This window comes from Argiope bruennichi, chromosome X2, assembly GCF_947563725.1.
Source record: "Argiope bruennichi chromosome X2, qqArgBrue1.1, whole genome shotgun sequence".
NCBI classification, from domain to species: domain Eukaryota; kingdom Metazoa; phylum Arthropoda; class Arachnida; order Araneae; family Araneidae; genus Argiope; species Argiope bruennichi.
Window position 1 is genome coordinate 61,114,304 of NC_079163.1, and position 27,791 is coordinate 61,142,094.

The 27,791-nt window shown below is 29.8% G+C and overlaps 1 protein-coding gene across 2 annotated transcripts in view; it reads right to left on the reverse strand.

The window, feature by feature from the left end:
- LOC129960473 (kinesin-like protein KIF28) overlaps positions 1 to 27,791 on the reverse strand; it is an 84,972-nt gene that overhangs the window by 41,683 nt on the left and 15,498 nt on the right. For both annotated transcript variants that reach the window (XM_056073936.1, XM_056073935.1), the window contains exons 4-6: positions 19,350 to 19,558; positions 16,328 to 16,460; positions 7,667 to 7,746 (exon numbers count right to left, since the gene is read on the reverse strand). In XM_056073936.1, coding sequence (XP_055929911.1) covers positions 7,667 to 7,746; positions 16,328 to 16,460; positions 19,350 to 19,558 — 422 coding nt within the window. The remainder of the gene's footprint in view (positions 1 to 7,666; positions 7,747 to 16,327; positions 16,461 to 19,349; positions 19,559 to 27,791) is intronic.

Sequence of the window (27,791 nt, forward strand, 5' to 3'; positions counted from 1 at the left end):
CTTCGAAATCACAAGTATTCATATTAAAAGAGATTTTGAACTCAGAATACCCAAAATTACACAACATTTTTCTGAATCCATTTTACTTTCAACCAATGGTAGAATTCGAATCAATTAATATGAAATATTATATTTTTATGGATTACGTTTTAATTTTGTATTAACAAAAAGAATCTTATTTTAATTTCAATAAATGCATTTCAGTTTTCACCTTACAAGATTTCTTACTTCCTTTTTTTGTTATTTCGAGCTCTTTTCAGGGGCAAGGTTCAAGGGCCATTACATCAATTTATATGAAGCTTCCTGAAATCATTTTTCTTGTAAAATCAGTAATTTCACAACTATTTGTAGTTAGTTGCAATGCTTATTGATTTTCTTCAGACGAGATTGTTAATTCCATAATTATTTCATAAAAGTACTTCTATGAATATTAAAGGTTTCATAATGCAGATATTACATTATATGTCTTTGAACTCATTATATGAATTTCATTCAATGGTTCGAAACGCGCTTTTTTAATTCAATTTTTCTCAAATTATTATAAGCCTGGTTTGAAGACTATATCCTGCATAATTAATATCTCACAAACCGATACATTCTCAAACCAATACATTATTTAAAATTAAAATTATAATCAATAATTAAACTTCTGAAACTTAAGATAACTTGACCGTTTCGGTACCAGTTTAAGAGAGTGCCAAAAGATTGCTCAAATAACTTGGATTAAAATGACATTACCTTTGAGCTAAAAAATAGTGTATGGTACTGGATTAACTAAATTACCCTTACCGTGGGAAAAGGAAATCTGCATTTACATTCCAGAGCAGTCGTTGTTAGTTTTATCTAGTAAGTTTTCTTATTTTTCTTGTCATTTTTCAATTGAAAAAAATTTAACTATTGATTAAGTTAGGAATTTTAATGCTCCTTAATAATATATGAGTTTTCCCAACATTTTTATGATTCATAAATGAATCACAAGAAATAGCACAAATCTAGCTGCAAGGTAATAAGGCAAATACTGGTCGTAATACCTGTAGTTGTTCTTTTAAAAAAATCATGGGCATTTTAAAATTTTTATTCGTATTTTTCTCTATCTTACTGGTCTTTTTCAAAATATAGGCCAGAATGTTAACCGGTAAAATTAGAAGAGAGGAATCAAAGAAAGGGCTTAGGATACAGCTGGTTAGTGTCAACGTAATCCTTTCATAATCAGCCCCAAGTATTACGTTCCTAAGAATGACATTACCTACCTACCTAGATGAAAACACAATTAGGAAGTCTGAACTAGGCAGAAAATGTGTCTTAAAGGCATAACAAGAATCTGGATTGATACAAAAATAAAAGTTGACTCGCTGATACTGCATATCTTATTACATTCATCATGACCAACATGAATATTTCCAGATAAAGTAAAGAGAATAGCATCAAAAATGAATTAGTTCGAATGTGTAAGGGGATGCTCCTGAAATTAGTTCGAATGTGTAAATAGGGGATGGAATCTGAGTGGACAGTGAAGCTAAATAAAATTATGAGAAATCATTTAACTGAAAGGTCTAGTTTGTGAAAGACCTCTTTGATTCCCATGAGAGAATTCTTAACTTTGGAATCAAGAAATGTAAATTTAATCTACATAAGAATCTGGATATATTAGGCATAAGAATCAAATCGAGTTCATATTGTCACCAAGGTAAATGTAATCCTATTTGCATGTGTCAGCTCAATAGATATCGCTTTTCCTTCCATGATTAATTTTACGGAGAAAAAAGTTGAACCCTGATAAAAATGACGATCTTCTACAAAGGTAAGAACCCAAAAGGAGCCCTAGGAGAGTATAACGACCTTTACTTTTTCATAATAGTATACGACCCGCAAATCTAAATTCAAACTCCATGGGCTAAGCTTTTTCATACTCCCACATTGAAAGCCATAACAATTTTGTATTTATTGGAAATTCATGTGACAGTTTCAAACGTAATCAGTGTTTTTAATCTTTATTAATTTTTTTGAATTTTTGTTGGAATTGTTTTTTTTTTTATCTACATTCAATTTATTTCCAATAGAAATGGAATAGTTGTCTTCATAAAAATAATGAAGTTATATTTATCTAACATTGCTTTTCTTTCTAAGTGGACAAAAACTCAGTAGAAATAGATTTATTGAAAAAATTAGGAAAGTGTCTGAATAACTTTTACCAGTTCATATTACTTTTAAAAGATTGTTTCTACGAACTTTTAAATTTTGATGTAAAAATCGCAAGTGAAAACAATCTATTAAAAACACACAGGGAAGAATGATGGCATTAATAACCATGTGTTCTTTCATTTTTCCGATATTAAGACAACCATTACTATTTCAATTTGAAATAAGAGTGGGCTTCAGGTGCTTTAAGTATGCAACTTTTAAATATAATAATTTAATTCACTCTTGAAATTAAAACAACATACTGTGATTATTCTTAATTAATAAATTTAGCTAATCATGGGAAATCTGAATCAACTTCCTTTATGCTCCATGGAATTCCATCCATATAATCACTAGAATTGTTCTTTTATTCATTCATTCATATTTAAGTATAAAGAACGAACTTTGAAATAAAAAATAAAAGAATTCTCAGTGCTTATTCAGTTTTCATTATTCAAATGCGTAAAGGCTGAATTATCATAATACAGTTAGCTTATGATCGTATTTTTAGGCCTTTTATTCATTTCAAAAGGTTTGTTTGCATATTTCATCATTTACCTCAAAATGAGACGGAAAAGTTCAGCAATTTAAGCATTCATTCTGATCACGGAGCTGAGACGCTCAAAATATAAAGATAGGCAAAGTGAGAGAGTAATATACTGTACTGTACTTGTTATAGGCGAATTAAGCATTACAATTCCGTAAGTGCGGAGTCAATGGAACGCTTATTTCAAAGAATTACATTTGTTTTTTCTCTGCTAAACCAAGCGTACAAAGTGCAGTTGGTAAGGCCCCACCCATTTTTCAACCAGGCGTAGAAGAAAAATGACACTAACAGTTTTTTCGTTCTTCCGCATTAGGAAACCTCGAATTTTGCTCAGTCCGTAGGCCAGTAACAGATAACGCTATAAAATGTGTATTTAGCAAAATCTTGAAGAATATAGGGAGATTCTTATTTTAACCCTTAAAGAACATTCTGCCTTTGGTACCAAAAATTAATTTAACGCTAATTGTTAGAAGAATGGGTCTTTGAATAACAGTTAGGATAATTCGAAAAAGTACTATGGATATTTTGTAGAGATATGTGTGTTATGATTCTTAAAGGGTTAACCCATATTAGACAATAAGCAGAAAGATTTAAAGAGGCTTTTAGTAATATTTTGATGATAAAAGCTAATATAATGTTTTTAAGAACTATTCTTCTAAAATTATTATTTAATTTCTACGAATATTCTTACCACAGACAGCTACCAACGTATTCTATGGAAAGCAGCAGATAATCCATACTTAAAGAGCAAATATAGGAATCTCGAAACAAGCACTCATGATGCACATTATCTCTTTAAAACATCTTGTCATGAGCAGTAACTTCTGGAGAAGTAGCAGAAGTTACTGCTCATGTGAAAGACAGAAATTTATTTGAAACATAAACAAATCATTTAGCGACAGCATTTCGATGAGAAAAATATTCTTTACATCTATAGGCTTGAAACTCCCGCTCAGGTCCTCGACTCTCCACGGTTAGTCGGAGCAGTACAACTTTAGCCGAACGTTTGAATTTGTATATTTGAATGAAATGTTCTGCCGAATTCGATAGCTGACAGAGAAGGAAACTGTGGGATGTTATTTGACACAACATATGTCCTTCATGCCTTTAAAAAACTTTTCATTAGGTATGGTGTTTCCAGCGTTTGGTGCAAAATTTGAAATAGCCATCTCATAAGATCAGTATTTACAATTGGAAATTCGCAGAATAAACACTTGTAATATATTGCAAGCAACAATTACTGAATTTCTAGACGCCGTGATCTTAGTTCTATTTAGTTCAAGTATTAGGGAACCTCCGCACGTCATGTGGCGTCAGAGCAAAATCTGTCTTGGGAAAACTGCGGATACAAGAAACAGATTATGACCTTATTCAATTCAATTACATGAGGGGGAGGTGAACAAGTGCACAGCATGTAATATTAATGAACTGAGAAGCAGATTATCCTTGTATGCAGATACACAATTCCTGAAATACTGCAACAAAAATTCAATCTGGAGTATGAATGAACTCTATTGTCAATGATAGGTACTTCATACACACACATACAGTCACATAATTATTAAATAACTTATTTCTCATTTTATTCTTCTTGATATCTTGTTATTTTACAGATTTGTTGCTCAATTATTAATTTTGATTCTTCTTAAAATGAAACACTTCATCATTCGTTTCAAGCTGCAGATATGAAAATGATCATAACTGCAGCCTTATCATAATTAATGAGGATTTCAATTTTATTACTCCGAATTAAGTAATTGCTGTATACGTAAAGAGCCATTTTACACTCAATCAAATACGCTGTACAATTTTATTAATTTTGCTAATTTTTACTATCATTATTATTATTTTTTATTTTGTCTTTGCCTCAGTTGATATGAAATCGTTTACTTTCAAGATTTGATGTACGATCAGCCTTAACTGATAGCGCGTATCCACTTCACTTCATTACAAGTCGACACTATTATTTCAAGTTTAGTTTCACCGTTGAAAATTACGTAAGAATACAGCTATGCGCACTTCATATAAAACTTTAATAATACGTAATAGGCTCTAAGTTTTATGCAATATTGATGGTAGATTTTACTGATAAGCTCTCATATTTGTTTTGAAATTTGAGTGCAGCTTAAATGCCAGACCCTGCGTTGTTCTTTAAATCAAACAAATTATTTTATAAACCATTAATTCAGAGTAAGTTCTGGTCTTATGTAAATATAAAACATCTATAAATACTTGCCAATGCATTGCTTTTTCTAATGAGTGCAGTAAACAATTAAAATAAGCATTTGTAGATGCACTAGCTATGAAAAGTATAGTAAATGTGTTTTTAACTCTGTATGCTTGCCAATAAAATCATGTACTTGATCAAATGTCTGTGTCGGTATATGAAGCAAATGCAAAGTAATAATCAAGACAATAAATTAAATATTGTTTTCACTTATTCTGAAATATGTATCATATCTCTCGGTATTTAGTTACAGATTTTATTTAATGATGATATCAATTCTATTCATATATCATTCATGAAAAACAAAAAAAATATTCGAGTAAGTAATTCATGCATCTAATACAGAAAGTTGAAATTTGAAATGTTTTTATTAGTCTTTCAGCAAAAAAAAATATTGCTTATAATATTTATTTTTATAAAATACACCATGCCTTTGATGATCAATCGTAATACTTTCTTTTACAACAGCAGATTTTCTTTTGTTCTGCAGTAAACCTTGCATAATAGCGCTGTCATAATACTCGTGAAAAACACTGTGAAACGGCAAGTAGTTATCGCAAGCCTTTGTGTGAATCGAAATCTTACCGCACTTTTTATGAGTATAGTACTTTAAAGGAGAGGAGAAGTAGCAAAAGTACGAGGAAGAGAAGTTGTATTAGTATGTTTATGGTAACCCTGAAGGCACGATAATGATTGTGTTAACTGGATAACTGTTCTGTCATCGATAGCGGGACATTCCTACTTAAGACCTTTCTCCTCCTTAGCTGATCTGTTGTGGTGTGGCTTGGAGAGGGGGGGGGTGCCAGCTCAGGTGTCGTCCTCGTCATCTGACCTCGGTTTAAAATTACGAGGTCCGTCCCAAAAGAGCCCTATTGTTGCTTTACAACGGGACGTTAATATAACTAAACTAAACAAACTCCTTAGCTGATTGAGAGCTGGTAATAGAATCTACTTTGTGTGGTTCTTAGTTCTCGTATGTTACCTGCGACAGTTTGGTCATTTAGTTTTGAAGCATATCTAGGTGGAAGGAAAAATCCTTTATGATTATTCGAATATGTTTAAAATGGCCAGATGTTCTGTCCTTCAATTCAGATCGTTGTAGAAAAAAGATTTTTAAAAAAAATCAAAATCATGAAACAAGTCGATTATTTAAAACTTCCGAAAAAGAAAAAAATGATCAAAAAACTCACACAGTATGGATGGTTACTACAAAATATCATGAAATGTTTTGAAAATCTACTTAATCAAATGTAATCAAATTTGGTTCACATTTTATTTCATATCCTTCCAATTTTAGTCACAATGACGTCAGTTTTGTTTTGGCATTATCATGTCCGAGGAATTCCATTTGATAGTGAATTTGAGAAAACATTTATTTCAAGATTCCATAATAAGATACATATGGGCAATACGGTTGCTTTTATTTCAAATTAAAATTGTCATGTTTGGGGTAATGATTAAAAAAAAAAAAGAAAAACTCAGGGTTATTAGTATTATCTGCTCTCCTGATTTTAAAAGAATATTTTCATTTTTCCTTTTCAAATTTAACACTTTTTTCTTAAAGTAATGAGACCAGTAAAATTAATCTTGACATTTTCCTATTTTACTCAATCAGTGTATTTTTACTGGGTTTTATTTCAATTAAGCAAAAAAAATGCAATAAAAAAAAGGACACAATTTTATTTCTTTTATGAAAAGAACGTATTTATTTCTGTTTGAAATAATTCGAATATCAATGAAAATAATTTTTGAAAAAACGATACTTTCCTGAATGCTGTCAAAATACACACAATCAAAAAGCTTAAAACCATCCTAAAAAGACAATGATATAAATAACAGAAAACAAAAAGCTCTTGAATTTTGATGGAATAATTATATTAGGTAATATAGCCGCTAATGGCTTTATTTCTCTAAAGCTAGGTTTAGGAAATCTTTTTTGATTCATTTCAGAACCAAGAGAATTTATGAAGGTGTGATAGTGCATATGAGTGCATTGTCTTTCAAATTGAAGCGTCAAGAAGTACAAATTTTCGAAGAATTATTTTTTTTAAAAAAGGCGAAACGGTATTATCTAAATTCTCATACAGCTGGGCCACTTCAGAATATCGCTAATTAATTGAAGATTTTATATAAAACCTCATATATCTGAACATTTGAAACGAAAATGGTTATGGCAACCTATAAATTTTAACTCAAATCACACAAATGTATTACAATTCTTGCTTAGGTATGCATCTATTAAACTAGATTTCTAAATAGGGTTAGTCAAAAAATAGACGCAAATATAAATCCGTAACTTTTTCACCAAATGCTGATCCGACCTCGACTTTCCTTACTTGGCCAACTCAATAGAGGTATGTAACATGTTGACTGCTGCGTGCATCACCTGTGATTCAAGCTTTGAATCTAATTCTTTCAAACCTTCTATTTAATTAGATGGTCCATTATCTACTACAGTTAACAGAACAGCAAAGAAAGGATCATCTAATTAGATATATGATCCGAATCACAGGTTTGTATCATGGCAACGAGCGTGTTAAGATTTGTTTCCACAGTGGATTTTTGCTAGTCTTATATCTCAACTTAATAAAAAGTCTGCTTTTAACAAAAAGAGTTTGATATTTATTTATTGAAGTAACAGTACTATTTCTAATGGTAATGCAGTTGATCTTAAAAATTTAGTAAAACTGAAGATTTTAAATGTTACTCACTTCAAATTCTGTAGTGTCTCCCGATCGTCTTTTGTCTTCTATACTTCTAAACATTTCTTCACAAAATTTTGGTACAATTCCTGAAAACAGAACAAAAGTTGGTCTCGTTGCTCATTTAATTGAAACTGATTGTTTGAAAAAATCCACTTTACCCGTTATCAGTTAAAATTGGTTTTATTTTTGTTTTTTAATCATGAAATGGGTTGTGAAAAAAAGTGCAAGCTTGATTAAAAATTCAATCAACAAGACGAGATTTTCTTCAAATGGCTTTGTTTATTAAAGTAACAAAGAAAAAATTTCAAAAATCATTTATTTATTTATTTTACTGTAGGTGGATATCTATACCGCAAGTAAAAAAATAATTTATTCAATTCATTTTAAGAGAAATTGCTATTGCAGAAATTATTTAAATTCGTTATATGTGTAATAAGCTCCACGCAAAAAAATACATATATTTATTCTAAGTCATTGTAATCCAGTCAGTGATTCTTTTAAATGAGATCGTTAATAGAATAATTTCATTTCTTTGCACTAAGAACATGGCTTTTTACTTCCAAGGTTAAGCATCATGCACACACAAAAGAAATTGAAAATCACGCCGTTTCATGATGAAAACTTCGACTGTTATAAAATGATAAAACTGCAATTAAAACTTTTTTCGGCTGATTTCGCAAAATTCTCTCTGAAACATTTTATTCACTATATATTTGGAAATGTGTAAGCTGCTTTGTTGTTATTTTCTTATGATGATGTATTAACTTTTTTAAAAAAGGAAACATTTTTAATAAAACCCCAGAAACTGTATGCCCAGGAAGCTAAAAGGACGAAATTGAACCAGAGACCGTACATCATTCAGATGTATTAACGAAAAATAAATTATTTATAGCATAGATTTTCAAACGAATGAAAGAAAACCTACTTACGTTGGTGTCTCTTCAGCTGAAAAATAAGTTGTGGCGTGCTTTTTCCGATCTGGTAGCATATCTCGAGAATGGAAATAATTCTTAAATTTCAATTTTAAAAAATTCTAACATTTAATGTCAACTAATAAATAATTTTAAAGGATTCAAGAATTCGTATTTATCTGAATACATTCTCCTCACCAGGAAGGAATTACAAGCAATCAGTGAAAATAAATTTATTATATTGAAATATAAAAGCTACTGCTTTCTCAAAAGTATAGATGAAAGAGCACATAATTGGCAACATAAAAAATGTAATAGAACTTCTTCTGAGTAAGTTCTTCCGAGTTACGGTCGGCACCTTACTGAATTCAGACTGAAAGACTTACATGCATCTAATTGTACGGAACAATTATTCACGATTGTTGCAACTTTTGTTGCAACTCTGCGGAACAATTATTCACGATTGTTGCAACTTTTCAGTAAGATTAATAACAGTCGTTACGAGAAAGGATAAGAGAACTTAACTTTCAATAATGTCTCACTCATTTTTAATCTCCAATAGATATGGTAAAAAAGACATCCATGGAAAAGTGTTGATATCTCTAACAGTACATCGAGCTGCAATTGTGATATAAAGCTATCTTTCCATTCATGGCCAGTATCATAATGGGTTGTATCAGAATTTTGATGCTTTGGTCTATCATTAGGTTAGTCAGAATAACAATGATGGAAATCCTGCTACAATTCAAAGTCCCTCCTTAAGTCATAATATCCAAAACTGACCACAACGTTCGAAAGAATTTGCCTAAATCCTATCATGGATCCTCCTTGACTACGCCGGCCATCAGTAGAACCGAAGCAAGAATTGCCTCGTCCTAGTATACAAGTACATTCCATTCAAACCTTCTGTCAGCTATTTCATGGCATAATGAAATCTTATTAACGACTTTCGTGATGTTTAAAAGAAAGCAGCTAACATGTTTCAGGACGTCTCGAATGGAGGTTACAATTCAAGAAACAATTCCTAATTGTCTGCGGATGAACTCCAGAATTTATGATAACGCGATTTTGCTTCAACAATGACTATCTTATAAGTTTGTCAATTACCCCTTTCAATAGTCAGCAGGGGTTGACCAGACTTTGATATTATAATATTATTGCCTTTAGAAAACCACCCCTTCCAGCAACTGTACTCAGTTGAGGCACTTGGAATTTTTTTTTTTTTTTTCGATATTTCTAAAAAAATATTTTCCTCTCTCAGTGCTACAATCCTATCTCGTACAAACTTCTCTAACTTCCCATATCATGTTCCCGTTTTCTTCGAGTCGAATTCAAAATGCTTTAACAAATATTCACATAGCATTCTAGAACTAACTACAGGCATTACATGCGTACATGATCATTGCATTGCACCGAAAGGCAATGCAATGGCCGATTGCAACACAATGATATGAAATTGAGTGAAATGCTAAAACTTCAGTCGATGAATCAAATTCATTAAAAAAATTTCAATTGTAGATCCTTTGAGCAATATCTTTCTATAATTAATATTAGAATTTTATCTTATACTAGTTTCGTTTTTAAACATCTCCAAATTAAAATTTTTAAAAATAATTAATTTTCATTGCGTTTCGTGAGCAAACTGCAGATGCCAATACGATATGTTAAACTATGTTTTTTCGATGAGTTAATTATTTTAATATTTCGAATAGAGAGATAAATATAGGTGTTATTTTCTTTTTATTCAAGTTATTTTAAAATGTTTTCCTTGTATTTGTGGAAGACAAAAATTCTATACGATTTCATAATTTTACGACGATCTCCATTGATAATTGCCTTGATTTGGCCATCACCAATTTCAACCGGGTATGCAAGGCTTTGTTTATCTTTGAGTGAAAAATCTCTAGAACAAATAAATTTTGACACTGCCCTTTGTACTAAGTTTTGATTTAAGCTTCCTAAACAGTACATAACTTTCTATGAGCTTGTATTGGTTTGTTCTTGAATGGAAATGAAAAGGTAAAGCATGATAATGCTCTTTAGATTTTTTTCTAGTCAATGCCAAAAAACTTCTCAGCCGATCAAAACCAAATTTTTGCTGAGTACTAATTGTAATACACACTATAACATCAAGATACGGTTTCAACTTTTTGAATGCGTAAAGATGTCTAGAATATCATCTTAATCTATTCGTGAAATCCGTAATTATTTAATTGCCAATCCATTATAAGGTTAATTGCCAACTAGACTAAAATATTTACGAGTATTTTAGATTAGATTAAAAAAATAACTGATGACATTGGAATAAACATTAAATCTGATAAAATATTCAAAAGTGCTTTCTTATACTTCAAGAGAACATAGTTAAAAGCAGATTTTACTTTTGATAATCAATGTACCTTATAAGCAAATTATACTTTTGATAACCTTATAACTTTTGATATACATTGTACCTTATAAGGAACAAAACGAGATGAATAAACAACTCATTTTGTAATAATCTGTCATAAATGACGATGTGAATTCACGTAATGTTACAGTCATATTGCACACATAGCCTCACATTTTATGCAATATTTTCTTGTTTGTTGTCTTACGTTTTACTGTAAAGAAATACGAAAAGTATCGAATGAAAGACATTCAGTGGATTCAAAACTTCAATAAAAAATATCGTCCATTGCGTGAAAATAAACAGGTATCGTTTAAACAAACATCTCATATTCAAAAATATTTTATAAATCAATAAGAAAATTTGGGTTGATTTATCAAATTGAAGTTCCTTCAACTTTTAGACACGGACATTGTGATTCTGATGAAGGGAACCGCACCTAAATTCTCAAATTAAATATCAGATTTCTACAAAATACCATGGTGAGGATGAATGAATCTAACCCTCTCTTGCCTTTCCCTTTGCTACATGGAAGTGACTACATGGAAGAAAATATGGTTTGAACTCTGGATTTTCATATCCTAAAGCCAGGAACTTTATCGTATCACCACAACTTAAAGATAAACGTTACATTTTTTGGCAATATTTTTGAAGACACCTGTTAAAGAATTTTATCTAATATCTCACTTTAAAATTTGTAATAAGATCGCAATTGCCATATGATAGGTTTTAATTCGAGACCTAATCGTATCGGAGAACTGCTGTTCACGTGAACACGTCAAACCTGCCGTTGTGAGCTAAATTTTCTGATCAAAGTTTGGCTAATAGTGACAGTTATCATCAAACACCGGTTACAAATGACGTCGCAAAGTAAGCCTAATGTAAATATCGGATTGCTTAGTTTCATATTCATTCAGAATTGAAAAGTTTATACATATATATCGGAAAATCTGTTCAATCATCTAATAAAATGGTCATTTCTTACATCTACAGTCAAACCATCATCACCTATTTGGCCCTTTGTGCTCGGAACAATAATTAGATGTATAATTATTCACATGAATATAAAAGTTCATTTTAGTACTCCGAAATCTGAAAAATTTAAACGTATAAGCCAATTTTGTCCTAAAACTTAATCTAACTGCTTGTAATCAAAAAATGTGCTTTCGAAATGTGAAAATAATGCATCACGCATTTGGAATGCTGGTTGTAATTATTATTGTCTTTTCCACGTATTGATTGGGATCACTTATTACTTTAAAAAATGTAACGAATTTTTAATAGAGATTAGAGAATAAGATGCATCATTTCATAATAAATTTAGACACTGTACGTGTAACTCTTCCTTAACACTTTCGCTGCCCCGATTTACTACATTCGAATCATCTAATTAGATAACCTTCTTTGCTATCGCAGTAGAAAATAGTCGTCTAATTAGATAGTAGAGAGAATCATAGGCATATCACGCGGCAAATATCATGTTAACTGTTTCAAACAAGTTAATGCCATATGATACGACTAATTCCAGGTTTCAAAAAAGTTGAGTTTCTCCTATTTCATCACATGCCAATTCCCTTGTGAGATCTTAAAATGGAGCCAAATAGTGTCGATTCTTATATCTGATCTCAATGGATAAAAAACTTTCAAATCATTAGATATGCTATATGAACTCCAATTCCCTGAATAGCCTTTCTAAGAAAAAGAAGATATCCACAAAGAAAACCTTCCTGATTGAAAACCAGAAAAGACAGTGAAACAATTGACCTTGATTGAAATTTCCAAGAAGTGATATTTTAATTCAGTATGTAAGCATAAAAAAAATGTAAACATTATTTTTTAGTCATCAAATTAATAATGTGTCTGAAGCTGATACTTCCATTTTTATTTCAAACTGTAATAGTTATGGAGGTGGAAAAACGAAAAACACGTGGTTATATGGTTATCTTTCCTATTTAAATTTTTTAATTAACCATAAAGATCCATATATGTTTTTAAAAATACGCAATAAAATTTTTCAAGGGCATTAAAAATTTTATTTGGTTCAATAGTACATTACATTTCTTCTATTTAATAACTACACAAAGAAAAGGTAAACTTAAGTGATCAAAATAAGAACGCATCTCTGAAGGCCAAGAAAATGCAGATTTCTTCATCCATAAGAAAGGTTATTGGGTAAATTCAGTCCGATGAGTTGCTGTAACATCTTCTTAGCCTTTTTTTCAGGATAATCGTCTTTCTGTAAAAGCTTAAACTAACATTCATACCTCAAGGTAACCCTATTGTCCTCGGATATTTTACATTAAAGGCAGATTGCATTTTTTCCCTCTAAAAAAGAATTTTTTTTTGTCCATTATTCAATTATCCGGATATTTTATTATAGGGACAGGGTCTAGTCTCATTTGATCCAGATAATTGTCTGCTCTATTATGTAGTTGATTCGAAAATATCCGCCCATCGATTCTCAACACGATTTTACTTCCTAAACCAGAAGATAAAATATTTCGGCTTAGAAATGAAATAATGGATAGACATTTTCATTATGCGGTCGGAAAACAATGAAAATGGCTCGGCATTGGTTACAATTCGGCTCTATCGACCCTGACTAGAAATTCTGAAGCAAATAACTAATTGCTTGATACTCAAATTATAGTTACAACAAAAAAAAAATATTATCCGCTTAACTTCATTTTGTTACCTTGAAAATAACATGATTCACTAAATATAATTCACTAATTGCTCTCCATCCGAATTGGAATCCGCCTCAATTTTAAAAAATGGCCAGATGATACATTACTTGAAGTTCTTGAAAACTTGTTCATATCAGACACATATCAGATCGAGTTCATCACTTGTGACGTAAAGAAGGGTTTTTAAATTTGTCGGCAAAGTTCTTCGGAGCAAGTATTGCCTAAGGCAATTCATCCTATTTTTCAGACATAATGCCAATCAAAACTAACTAAATATGTCAGTAACCATTTAGTAACTGTTGTACAAAATGGAACTAACCAAAGAGCTTCTAAAACTGCCACGTTACATATTTATATAAAATTGCCTGTGATGATGAATCTCTTGTACGAAGATTGGATATTTACCGTCCCAAAAGTGATGATTTTGAAGTTTAATGTTTTTTTCGTGATTAAAGCGACATTCATTTGTCCAAATTACATTTTTCGGTAGAAAAAAAAGGATGAGATTTTACTTGAAGTACGACCCAACTGTAAAATTCTAGACTTCGATCATGCAGTTGTTCATCTAACTGTTGTGACAGTCCATGGACTTCACGAATGCTGTGTGGATGCCGGTTATTAAGTTGAAATACTCGCTTGTTTTTTAAATGTTTCAGAAAATAAAACTTAAATTCTTCTACAGCTAGGCCAACATTATGATAAGCTACAGCAAATATTTGTCATCATTCCCAGAAGCTCCTTATTAAGAAATATATCGTTCTTTTAGAAAGCCCTCAGTTGTGAACAAATAATTTCATTTTCTTATTCGGTAATCCAGTACTTCTCTAAAATATCTTCCCTTCCTTATAAAGTTGAAGTTACAACTGTCGATTAATAAAAGTTAACAACATTATGCACTACTAGAAAATTTCTTTCAAGTCATGTAAATTAGATTACCTACTACAAAATAAATATTTGCATATGACAGTTTTTCAGTATTGAATAAACAGGCATTTCTGAAATAAATGTTTTCATCTAAATTTGTTATTAGTCCCTCTAAATTTAAAAATTAGCATACATCTGAAAATTTTGTATTTAGAAGCTTTGTGTGTGCATAGAGGATTATAAGAGAAGTAAACTTTTGTTCTATAGAAAACGTATTAATTTTTTTAAACTTTTTACTATCATTCTTCATAGAAGCGAAATTTTTTTTCCATAAAATTTGTAGCTTTATTTAATGAAAATTTGTAATAGAAAGTATATGTCAAAATTCAATACTTTGAGAACTAAAACGTTGTTTCTTTTTTTGGATCATCCTGTATACGTTACTGTGAAAGACCGAAATCTGGAGAATGTCTACTTTCACAGGTGAATGTCAGTTTTCACACAGTCGCTTGGTTATGTCCAAAATATTTGCTAAATATCCTTATTTCTCATTTACGCCGGCAATTGTCGGCATACACCATGCACTATGGTAAATGTTGAATATGTCGGAGATTTCATTTTCTTCTCTGTATTTCAGGTGCGATAAAACGTCCAAGGTGACGTAACTTTTTCGCATCTCTTGCTGAGAGGAGTGACAAATCACTGCAGGGCTAATCGGAGAATTTAAATCTCGTGGTAGATTTAAAAGGCAACCCGGGGCTTTTTTTTTTTTTTTTGACATGTATCTTTAGATTTTAGCGTGAGAAGAAGGGAAGCTCAATATTACTTTCCTTCTTAAATATGATTGAAGCACTCATACTTAAATAAATGTTAAGAATTAAGATTTTTATTTTAAGTTTAGCCAACAAAGAACTTGGAATTCATACCTTAGTGAACCTTTTCTGCTACAACCATGCCATTAGATTCACGGAGAAATACCCTCCCCCCTCCCACAATAACCAGAATAAAATTATTTATGCTGCGTTTTTAAATCACACTTTATTAGTAAGGGATCCAGTACTCAAAAATCTCAAAGATATTTTTTTTTTTTTGTTGTTGTTTAAAAAAGATTGTATTAACATTCTTTATCATTCACAAGAAAATGTTTCAAAAAATTCCCATTACTTTTTAAGTTATCAACTTTTGAATTAGAACCCTTAAACTCATTTTTATATAATAACAAAACTTTAGCAGTATATATCTTAGCTTGTGGTTATCTCTTTCTCCTTTCGACCTCTACCAAAAAATCTAAGCTACCAAGCTACATATCTGTGCTTGTCGACATTCACCGGTGATGGCCCAAATGTACCGGATTATAATCGAATATTTCGCCTTTCATTGACGTATTTGGTATGTGTTGACATTCATCAGTGAAAGTCGATATTCTCCCATTTCGGTCTTTCACAGTAGCATATACACTATGAATCTTGGATTTCGAATGTGGAAGTACAGAGAGAATGAAAAGCAACTGTGAAGGAACATAGTTATTTATATCTTTATCGTATCCAAATAGATTCGCTTAGTTATTTTTATTTTTTTAATTTCATCAAAAGCACTAGCAAAATACAATGGAAGTTAAAACGAAAATAGGCATTTTTTTAACAGATTTTGACAGGATCTTTTTTAAACAGAATTCAGCCATAGAAAATATTTAAGGAAGCAACTGATTATTGTAATCGAAATTTAAAACATTTTAAATTACCATTGCTGTTCCGATAGAAAGAATTTTAATTATATCTCAAATTAAGGCACATTGAAAAAATACTGAATTCATCACCTTTGTTAGCACCATAGCCAATAACAGACCATGATTTCCCAGATCCAGTTTGGCCATAAGCAAAAAGAGCCGAATTATATCCTTCCCACGCATTTCGCAAAACTCCTCGTCCAAGGTCTTTGTACACTCTTTCCTAAAATATATACAACTGTAATTTAAAAACTATGAGTCTAACATAAACTAAAAGAGAAACTACAGTTTCAGTCTAGAAATATCAAAGTTCAAGGAAAGATACCTTCGTATTGTTAAACAACATAATTTATTTTAAACTGAATAATTATAAGTGAAATTCAAAATTGAGATAAGACAGATATCAGTTAATTTATAGCGAGATTAAATTGTAGATACATTATGATGACACCTAATTTCAAATACTGGTGGGACTATCTAGTATAAAAATGGGGAAGGCTAGCTCCAGCACGCTGTTATGGACAACCTTGATTAGCCTTCTGCCTCTAAGAATGTCTGTTATTCAATGACTCTCAAATAAACTTAGTTTATTTTGCGTGTAAACTAATACAAGCACTTAAGATTCATGTTTTTCCAAACACTCAAGATACAGAGTAGGAATCATTTCTGGATAAAACAGATGTTTATGTAAATGGGACTGTTTAAGTATGATAAATAAGGAAACGAAGATATGTTATAGAAATTGAAATTGCCGTCGTTTTATATCACATGTAAATTTCATAGTGATGTTGCTGCATTTAGTTTCATGAGAATTCATATTATTATAAAATTTCTTGAAAATTAATTTCAATATAATTGCCCAGTAAAAATAAAACGAGAATTTTTAAAGCTTGTATTTTTTCATTCGTAACAAGATAAAACAGATACATTTTTTCAATATTTTGTGTATTTATTTCCATTATTTATATCATATCTCAGATATTGGAATGAGAAACTTCTATTTTGGTGTTTGGTTCTCTCTACCATCAAATACAAAATATAGAAATGGTAGCGTTATTCTTTGGGCCCATCGCTGACAATTTATCTTTGTGTAAGTGCATGTTTTCATAATTGGGGACTGTTATCCGTCGCTCACATTTTCCAAAGTTATGTGTTGCCACGGCAGGGCCGTTCATTTCACTCTAAATGCCATGGAAGGGTGGCGGTTTCCTCTTTACAGTTATCTTCAATATTTGTTTCTTAATGTATATCTTCAGCCCATTAAACGGAATTTTAAGATCAGCTCAGTTTTTAAAAACAGGAAGTGACATTTCTAGCTAGGTATTTTCATTGATTTAGTGTTTGAAAATTGAAATTAAATCACTTGAAACATCTTAAAATTATATTTCCACCTCAAAACATTCATTTAGGCTCGTAAAATTATTTGTATCGTAGGTGTACAATAGATGAGAATTGCGATTTTCTATTGCAATTTCTTGTGAACATTGGAAATTAATCTTTATTTTACTTGAGATAACATTTTTCTTTATACTGCGAACAAGGCTCATGTGCATTTGAACAGCTGCGCAATAAGCTAGAATTTAAAATATTGCGATATTCAAAACAATCACACTATTACAAATGCCAATAAACTTTCTAATAAAGCATGATTTGAAGAAAAAAATTGGAATGCAATGTAGAAGAAAGCATAAAACTATGTTTGTGCACCTGATAATATACTTATGTGAATTCACTTAATCACATGGCCAAAACTCTGTGGTAGTTTGTTTCGATACCATGTGAAGCAGCTCCTCTGCGTATCGTCAATTCGTTCGTCTTTATACGAATAGATGGCGTTAAGACAATTATCTATGACATATACCAATAAAATGAAGTAATTTCAGAAAATATCTGTAGTCCCATACAGGACATAGATGTGAATATGCATTAATAGTTACTTCTCATATGAGATGGGTTACCATCTGAACAAGAGATTTTAGATTTGGATTTGTTTGGATTTTTCTGGCACAAGAGCCATGGTTTCCACTATGCTGCGCCAAACCATGTGAACAAGAGAAATGACATAAAGCAATTATAACGTATTCCAATGAATGCTTCCACCGGATTGAGTTGAATTTTTTGTCTCTCTATCGTTATTTAGAAGCGAGCCATTTTTATTGTTTGGAATTGTTTAGAAAGACTGAGAGTATTCAATTTTTATTTATAATGCTAAGAATCATTTTTAAACGAATTATTTATGAATATGGATTGAGAAGGTATTCTAAAAGTCAAAATGTTACCTCGAAGTGTTATTGAATCTCGCGACTCCAAAATTTTTTTGGAATCGGCCTGTTTGACAGTGAACACAATCATTTAAAAACGATAGATAAATAAAATTCGATATATAATCATTGCACCTAAGTTGTATGAAATTTTAGACTTCATAGAGAGAATAATTGTATGTCGTTTCGGGTGTCTGCGAAGTTTAAAAGCAAATTATTCATATACAAAAACCGTAGAATTATCCAAATCTGTAGATTTATGTCTAAAAGAGTCAGTTTTTTTTTATTCTGTCTGTCCATGGAAGAAATTCGTTTCTACATAAAGAGTCCTTTCATTATTTATAACAAATATATTAAAAACTTTAGAGAAGAAAATAGTAAAAAAAAGTTTTAACACCATATTTTTATTGTTTTATTTATGTGCAAAAATTTGTCAAAAATCTGGAGTTTAAAATGAAATCGTTAAAACATGTGGAACTGAAAACAGCATTATGGGGTGGGGGAGCCATGATGAAAATAAAAAGAAAATTCAACAAAAATTGAAAAATATTAGGAATGTGGTCAGAATTTCTATTTGCTTAGAATCAGCGATCGCATTTTTGTGATTGGATTTTGACCTCGACCTTTCTTTTTTGAGGGGGGGGGGGATTATTTTTTTGTATTTTGTTACAATAATAAAAGCGTGCTTTTAAAAGATTTCTTGTTTTATTATTTACTGTTTTTAATTGTCATGAAATGTACTAAGTAAGTGATGTAGAGTATATGTGAGCATTAATGATTTAATGATGAAATAATTTGACTTTTAGAGAAACAAAAATTGTAATTACAGCAATAAATTGCATGAAACTTACCTGATCACAGAATTTGGCTCCGTTTGGATGAGATGTATCTTGAGCGCAATATCCGTTGGGGAGTTCCTTAAATCCATCATGAGACCAATAGCTATGATCATAAGTAAATTTTTTAACAGGGTCACTTGGATCATCTGGATTGGTCAGGAATGTAGTGTTCCCTGACATTTGAACAATAGACTTGGCATTGCGCTGCTTCTCACGTTGATTTTGATAATGTTAAGGAATCAATATGTTTAGGTGCAATAAGATGAGATGTAAAAATAAATAAGAAATGAAATCTGTGATTTAATTTTAGTTTTTCATTTCATTTCATTCCAGTAACTAAGATATTGGTCAGAAAAAAGTATCAAAGCATTTATTATGCTTGTAATGTATAGGGAGTCGCGGTGGCCTAATGGTAAGGTCCCGACCTTGGCCCTGGGGTCGGAGGGCTGCAAACTCGAAATTCAATCTCACTAAAGAACCGCCTTCAAAGCGGGTCTGGTGCATGCTATATCTATCGTCGTAGGCCATACGGCCTTCCGTTGATGTATTGAGGAAGCTTTGAGAGAATAGCGCTCGTCATCTGACAGCTCGTCATCTTCAAAATTTTATAAAGTTCGTCCCAAAACAGACCAGATATTGATATCATAAGGGACTTTAATATAACTAAATCAAACCTGGTCACAATGTAGAAAATATTCATTAAAATCACACAAAACATGTCATATGATTTATTTATGCATCTAAATTACATTTGAGTAAGAGACTAGTTCTATACATTGCTTCATACATAAATATGAAATGTTGATGCAAAATAATTGGAGATATACAAGAAAAATTATCTAGAGGTTTGCATCAATAAGAAAAAAATTTATAAATGTCTCCTTTGCCTTTTACATAGGTTGATAATTCATTAAGCCTTTTAGCTTTGCACCCAAAAACATAAGCCAAAATATTTGACTAATGGAAAAAAACAAATATCAGTTGCGGAAATTTTACATTCATTTGCTATTTTTAATAAAAACGATTCGCTAACAAAAGAAAATTTTTACATCTTTGAAATTCATTTTTAAAACTGACAGTCAGTATCAAAAGTTAGTTAATCCATTCAGAGATGTATTACTTTATTTTATTAGATCATATTTTTTTTATTTAATTATGTTTTTATAACTACATTCTTTCTTATTTCGTCAACGCAACTTATTATATAAAAAAAAAGCAAGTATTTTCTAAACCTTTTGCAACTCTAATCAGTCTTCATTCTTTCTCATTCACTCTGCATAAAACAACTTTTTCGAATGCTTGTAAAAGAGAATCTGCTTCTTTGCTTTTTGCATAAATAATTATGTAAAAATGTTTTAAGAAATATTTAATTATTAGTCTGAAATTCTATTTTATTTCTTTTTGGCTCATATTTTAAATTGCGTTGCCCCCCGCCTCGGAAAGAATGTACACTTAGTGCTTTAAAAATCCGCTTGATATTTTAGGAAAAATGAGCAGAAATTGCCCAACAGTATTTCAGTGGTAGCTTTTTAGATTGGCATTAAAATGTATACGTGTTTCTGTATAATAATTTTTAATATGTCAGCTTAATAAATAATTATAATTATAAAATATTAATTTAAAATTTGAACAAAAATCACAGTTTTGATTTTTAATGTAAAGTAAGAATTATTGTAACCGATATATTATATCAAGGGATATACAAGCTTAATTTAACATTAGGATGCTTGAATTTTAACATCATTCGCTTTTTTGAAATGACAATTTTTGTAAGTTAATTCAGTCTTAAGAATTTGAATTGTAACGCAAACTAGGTAGGGCTATTGGAAAGATCTGAAAAAAATGTAAATTTTAATATGAAGACGGCCATTTGCGTAAACAATATTTACATTAGTTGTAAGTTTACATAAAATTATTTTTCTAAAACAACAAAAAATTTTGACTTCAATGTCAGCATTTGGCGAGTAGTACTCGTTTGCTCTCTTGACGGATCGTACAAATAGCCCAGTTTTACAGAATATCTTGTTCTGCTAAAGTAAAATTGTAATATAAATCACCTGTCATACTTTTAGGAATTTTTCAGTATAGTAATGATTTGTTGAGAGCTGAGTTGCAAATATGGATTATTTTAATCGCTTTTATATAGAATTTCCATCCAACTCGCAGGTACAAATGAAGGCAAATTGCAACAGCTCTTGGTAACATAGATTTTCAGATATGAAGGGAAAAAAAAAAAAAAAAAAAAAAAAAAAAAATCTGAAGGAAGAATTGAATGATCCAATGAAGAAACGGTACTGAAGAATAAGCTAAAACGAATTTAACTTGTTTGAAATGGAATGAATTATTTTTTTAAAGCGCAGAAACTGATTTTTTTTTATTAGGTATTGACCTAAACGTAGAAAGAAGGTTGGGTGTTTCGGTTTTTCTTGTTCAAAACCTTGTTTGGTCATGCTGTGCCAAGCTAATAGTAAGAAAATAAGGCAGACAATAAAAACACACATATTTATAATATAAAAGCGAAAGGTATCAACATAAAAATGCAGAAAATTAATGTAAAGGTATGTTAATAAATTTAAATGAAACACTGATACGAAAAAACTTTAAAATAAAGCGTTCTAAAAAGTCAAACATGAGCAGAAGTTAAAAAGTACTAGATGTAAGTATAAAAACCATTGGTTTTTAAAAATTTAAAAATGTTTGGGTGGAATTTCTCACCCAACAGGTCTTGTATAGTTGATGACTTAAAAAGGTGTAAACGATAGGAATTAAAAGATTGGCATTCCATTAAAATGTGATTTATAGTAAAATCCACTTGACATGTGGAGCACTTTGGTGCCGCCTCGCTAAAAATGAGATGCCTGTGCGTGTAATGAGTATGTCCTGTACGGAGGCGTGTCAATTTGACATCAACTTCTCGTACAGGGTGAACAGACCACAAATCAATTGTTGGTTTGATAGAATGTAATTTATTATGGATCTTCAGATCCCATGACTTTTGTCAGGTAGATAAAATGTAAGGGACAGTTGAACGTCGCAAAACGGAAGTTCTTGGGTCGAAAATGTCGAAGCAAATTTTGTGGAAAAGGAAGAAAGAAGAGAACATTTTAGGAGAGACCCGAAAAACTCTGCGAAACTTCGAAAGATTTCCGTTAGTCTTTCTCCTGAACAAAAACCACTAGCTTAAAAATATATATCATACAATTATTATGTTACAAGAAAAATCATTTCAATGAATATTTCTTTTTCTTCTCTTTCAAATGCAACAATGTTTAGATTTGTTTAAATTATATATACTTTATTCATTTGAGCAATAATCTAACAAATTTTTTCCAAAGAAAGGTAACTCTGTGGAATGTGATTTGCCGTGTGAGCACTCTTCTGCGATAAGAATCCCTACACCATATAAAAGTATATAATGTTATTTGTCTAAGACAAGCAGTTAATATACTTTATGTGAAATGTGACATATAAAGCAAGAGCAGAATACAAAATTATTTAGTGAGAGTGTGTTTCATTTTATTAGAATGAATCATTTTCTTCGAAATATAGATTGAGAGGCGATTATTTTACAAATATATTAATGAAAATAAGAAAGAGTTTAAAAAAAGAAATAAAAATAATAAAATAGTTTAAGAATAGAAAAAAAAATCTTTGAAATAAAACAACGAGTGTCCTTATAACGTCATTCTTGTGATGATTGCACCGCTCGTTTCATCGTGAATGTAATTATAATTTTGATACAAAAGGTACAAACAATTTTAATAAGATTATAGCGGTCTTATTTTAAGAGAGGGCTTATCCAGAGGTATGCAAAAAGTTTTTTTAGCAGTATTGTAGAATAATAATTTATTAAAATTCCGAAGCACTATTGTATAGACAAATCAACCGAGTCCAGCTTTTACTGCGAAGTTTTGGAAAATAACACCATTATAATAGATACAATTAGTATATACACAACAAATAAAATAGTAACAAATTTTATAGTGAAAAAAATCTCAGGTCATGTCATGATAAATAATTAAAAAACCTACGTGTGCTTGCGTTGTATGAAAATATATAATCTAGCATACATCTAAAAATAAATTTTATATGCAACATGTTTATCTTAAGGCATGTGATTATGCTCGAAATTGGATTTTTTTTAAACTATGTAAAATTGTTTTTTTTAATTTCTACATAAAATAGATTGGAAAAACATCAATGAATCCTGTTAAATGTCAAAAGTTTTTTTAAATGGTAAAAATGTGAGTGTTTTAACTAAAAAGAGATATAAAGCAAAAACCTTCTAATTAAAAAGTTTATGGAATGATTTGCACAAAATCTTGAAGATAATTTAATAAATATATTTCCTAGTTCTTAAGATTAAAAAATCGAATTCCTTTTATTCAATCTTTAAATAATAGGGTTCATTTCATAAATAACTTTTAATCTTCAATTTTATTTATTTTTTTCACATTGTGAAGCTATAGAACAACTATAGAATATTTTTTTTAATGAACAACTTTTTTATTCTCTAGTTCTATATTGAGAAATTATTACCAAATTCTTATAAAAAATATACATGAGATTTTAATTTGAGGTGTTTTTCGTAAGAACATTTTGCCAATATTTAGAATTTTTAGAAAATTGCATTTAAAGATGTAAAATAGCTTTGAAACATGTATTTTGCAAATATAAAAAGCAAGAGAAAATCCCAAAAAATAATTATAGAAAACAAAATTAAAACGGTTTTATGAAAAAGACTGTTCAGAAATTAAGAATAATGAATAAAACAATATTTGATATTGTTACAAAAAATGGACGTAGTCACTTATCCTAAATGTTAACCAGTTGTTTCAATGCTCGAATACTTCCAACAAGCTGTGCTACAATAGAGTATCCAAATGGCAGATGCATTTGTCGATTCACTTTTTTACTCTTATAACAAGATAATTTATTTTTTTGCAATATTATTTTTATTCATATAAAAAGCCATATTCGATATATTATTATTTATAATTTTCGATTTATTACTGATTTGCTACTTTTGCTCGCCTGGAATATTGATTGTGTTTCATATCAATCAAATTTATGTTGTTCATACTCGTCACTATTACTTCACCTATGCAAAGGGAAATTTAGATTATGATAGGCATTAAAACTGTACTATTTTAGGAGCCTCGTACAGCTTCCTAACTACTGTTCTGTAATCTCTTAAATTTTGAAATTCAGAAAATTCAATTAATACAAAAACAGTTAAATAAATTTAAACATTTACATAAAAACAACAAGGTAGTTCTCTTTTCTAGATCTTAATTAGTCAACAGTTAGATCTTAATTAATCAATTAATCAGTCAACAGTGATAGGAAAATAAAATGCAGAAATGAAAGAAACGCGATATAAATTTTTACATTAAACATTTCTCATTTGCAACTTTTGAAATTTCCTAGTCCTTCCGATCATGTAGAACGACATTAGTCCTCACATACACAAATTGCTTTCTTTTATTTCAATAAAATTTTCTAATACTAGCTTGAATCTCCTTTAAAAAGGTATTTTTAAATAAATTAGGAAAGACATTTATTCCTTACCATTTAAGGTATCTTATTGCCCACTGCCATGTGTGTGATCTTACATTTTCAATACGAAAGTGAAAAATTAAAAAAAAAAAAATCAGTTCACTAAGCGGCATGGTAGATGAATTGAAACAAACTGATAAAAAATAAAAGAACATCGAATTCTTGCGAGTACTGAATATTAAGTCCATAAATAACTCCGCTTACTTACAATGGTCCTGTGAAATGATACTCGAAGATCAGTTTGAAACTGATTTGGTTTGGTTTGGTTTTTTGGCACAAGGGCATATATTTGGCCATGCTGCTCCAGACTAGGTAAAATTCTTTCAAGTTAGAACTTTGAAATTCCTTGGTACAGGAAACAATGTGGAATAAAATTTAATAATAGATAATTTTCAAAAAAGAAAGGACGGTAGACTAAAAATGTGAATAAAAGCCAATTAATTTTAAAAAGGGTAAGAGGTTATCATGTGGGGTTTTTCCAAGTAAAGTAGATAAAACAACATTATTAGATTTAAAAAACAGTTTCAAACTGAAATTAAAAAAGCAGTATCACCTACGCGCGACTATATCCTTTCCTTTAACAGAGAAAAGAAAATCTAATGTAGCATCGCCAACGACCAATCACTCCTGCAATTCAGCGAAGTAATCAAAAATAAAAATTTATTATTCGAGAATTCGTTTTATTTTTATACAATCTTTTTTATCAAAAATGATCTATAATTTTATATAATAATTGAGAATATGAAGTAAGAAAAATATTGCAACGAAAACAACAAACGTGAAGGAAAAAAAAAGAAATTGAATAGAAAAGAATATTTTCAAGCTCCTTTTATTATCATAGTAGAGAAATATTTATACTAAAAAACATTGTTTACGAATGGACAATTTATCTCATCTTTTCTTACTATAACACTTTTCAGTCAATTCTTTAGACATTTCTTTTTAGATACTATTTAGACAGAAATGAGGGTAAGAGATTGAAACGATTTGAATTTCATTAATGGAATGAAAAATATTTTTGCACAATATAATTAAAAATATTTTTTAATTAGAGAAAAATTTGCTTGACAATTAAATTTATTATTTTTATTTTTAAATTGCACAAAAGTTGTTTTTGCGCCTTAATATTTGTTAAAGATATCGTTCAAAAAATATCAAATTTATGTTTAATTTAAAATTAAGTAAAATTTTAGCTATATTTTAACATTGTTTGCGAATGAACAATTTATCTCGGCTTTTTTTACTTATCACAACACATTTTAGAGATGAAAGGAAGGCAAGCGATGAACTGATTTGAATTTCATTAATGGAATGAAAAATATTGTTGCAAAATACATTTGAAAATATTAATTTGAGAAAAAATTGCTTGACAATTTTTTTTTAATTTTTAAATGGCGCAAATGTTTTTAAGCCTTAATATTTCTCGAAAATATCAAATTTATGTTTAACTTAAAATTAAGATTTTAGCTACATTTCAAAAAATACATTGCGTTTCGCATAATTACCTCCGAAATTATATTCTTGTCCAATTTGATAACTGTAGGTCCAATAGAAAGCTCCAATTCACTTTTATTTTAATAGTAAAAATTTTATTTCGGTTTGTCTGTTAAATCATGTATAATTTGACAATTTTAAAACAGTTTAAATTGAAATTTACATTAAATATCGAAACCTAACGTGATTACTTTATACTTTTAAGATAGAATAATTTATTTTTAAAGATTCTTTCCGCTCATCACGGAAGCATTGCCCTTTACCGTGAAGTCAGCAGTTTATTGTCAACAGTATCTTTATGAATTATTCTTGGAATGAACGGACACATGTTGCTCGCTTTCGTGACAAATTTTATCGGATTGTTCAGCACGCAAACTCATCTTCTGCATTTGAAACCATGTTTGACCTGGTTGTTAATGCACTGCTTAAAGCTGACATTCCAATCGAGTTTTCTGACAAATGATTCATAATGGATACAAAAAGTGAATTAACATCACAAAAGATTATTATCCATTTTCCATTGGATTTTATTATCCAATATTATTTTTAATGTATTACTGAAGAGCAAAAAAAAAAAAATTATTTCATCCATTAGGATTCCTTAACTTAGTACTGAATATTAAAGAAGTAAAATTAAAAATTTTTCAAATAATCTTATACAATCTTCAATGGTAGAGAAAAGGTGTTACGTTAAATTCAATCGAGAGAGCATTGTTTAATACCATTTAGTAAGCTTATTACGTATTTCATCGCAATATAAGTTTTAAATCAAACCATTTTTATTGTAGGTGTTAACATCAACTTCATCAGAAAGTAATTAATCCATTTTTGATCTTATTTTACTCTATTAAAAGTAAAAAATATCTAAAAAAAATTGCCATGCATAAACTCATTTCTATAATAAATATAGTAAAAAAGAAATAAAATTTATTAAAATTAAATACGAAACGGGAAAGTATAATAAGTATTTGTCTTATTCACATAGAACATATTTGTGAAATTTAATGCTTAACACTTTAAATAAAAATCAAATAATTTATGTAAAGAATTTCTTACTTTCTTATACAATGAATTAATTCTGAAAAAAACTGTATATTAGTACATATTATTTTATCCCCACTTGCAAACACATATTTTAGAATAATGACAAATATAAAGATTAGATATGGGTTATTAGTTTCAAAAATATAAATATTGTAAAATGGTTACAAAATAAAATAAAAAAGCATATTATTCTTATTATTTGTAAATTCTTTTATAAATCATTGAAATAGAATTATTACTTTGTTGAGATGAATTTGACAAGATATAGTTATGCAGACTTCATAAATTTATGTCAGAAATGAAATATAAAGCAGCAAAGAATTATAATTTATCAATTAATCATCAAAAGTCAATTAC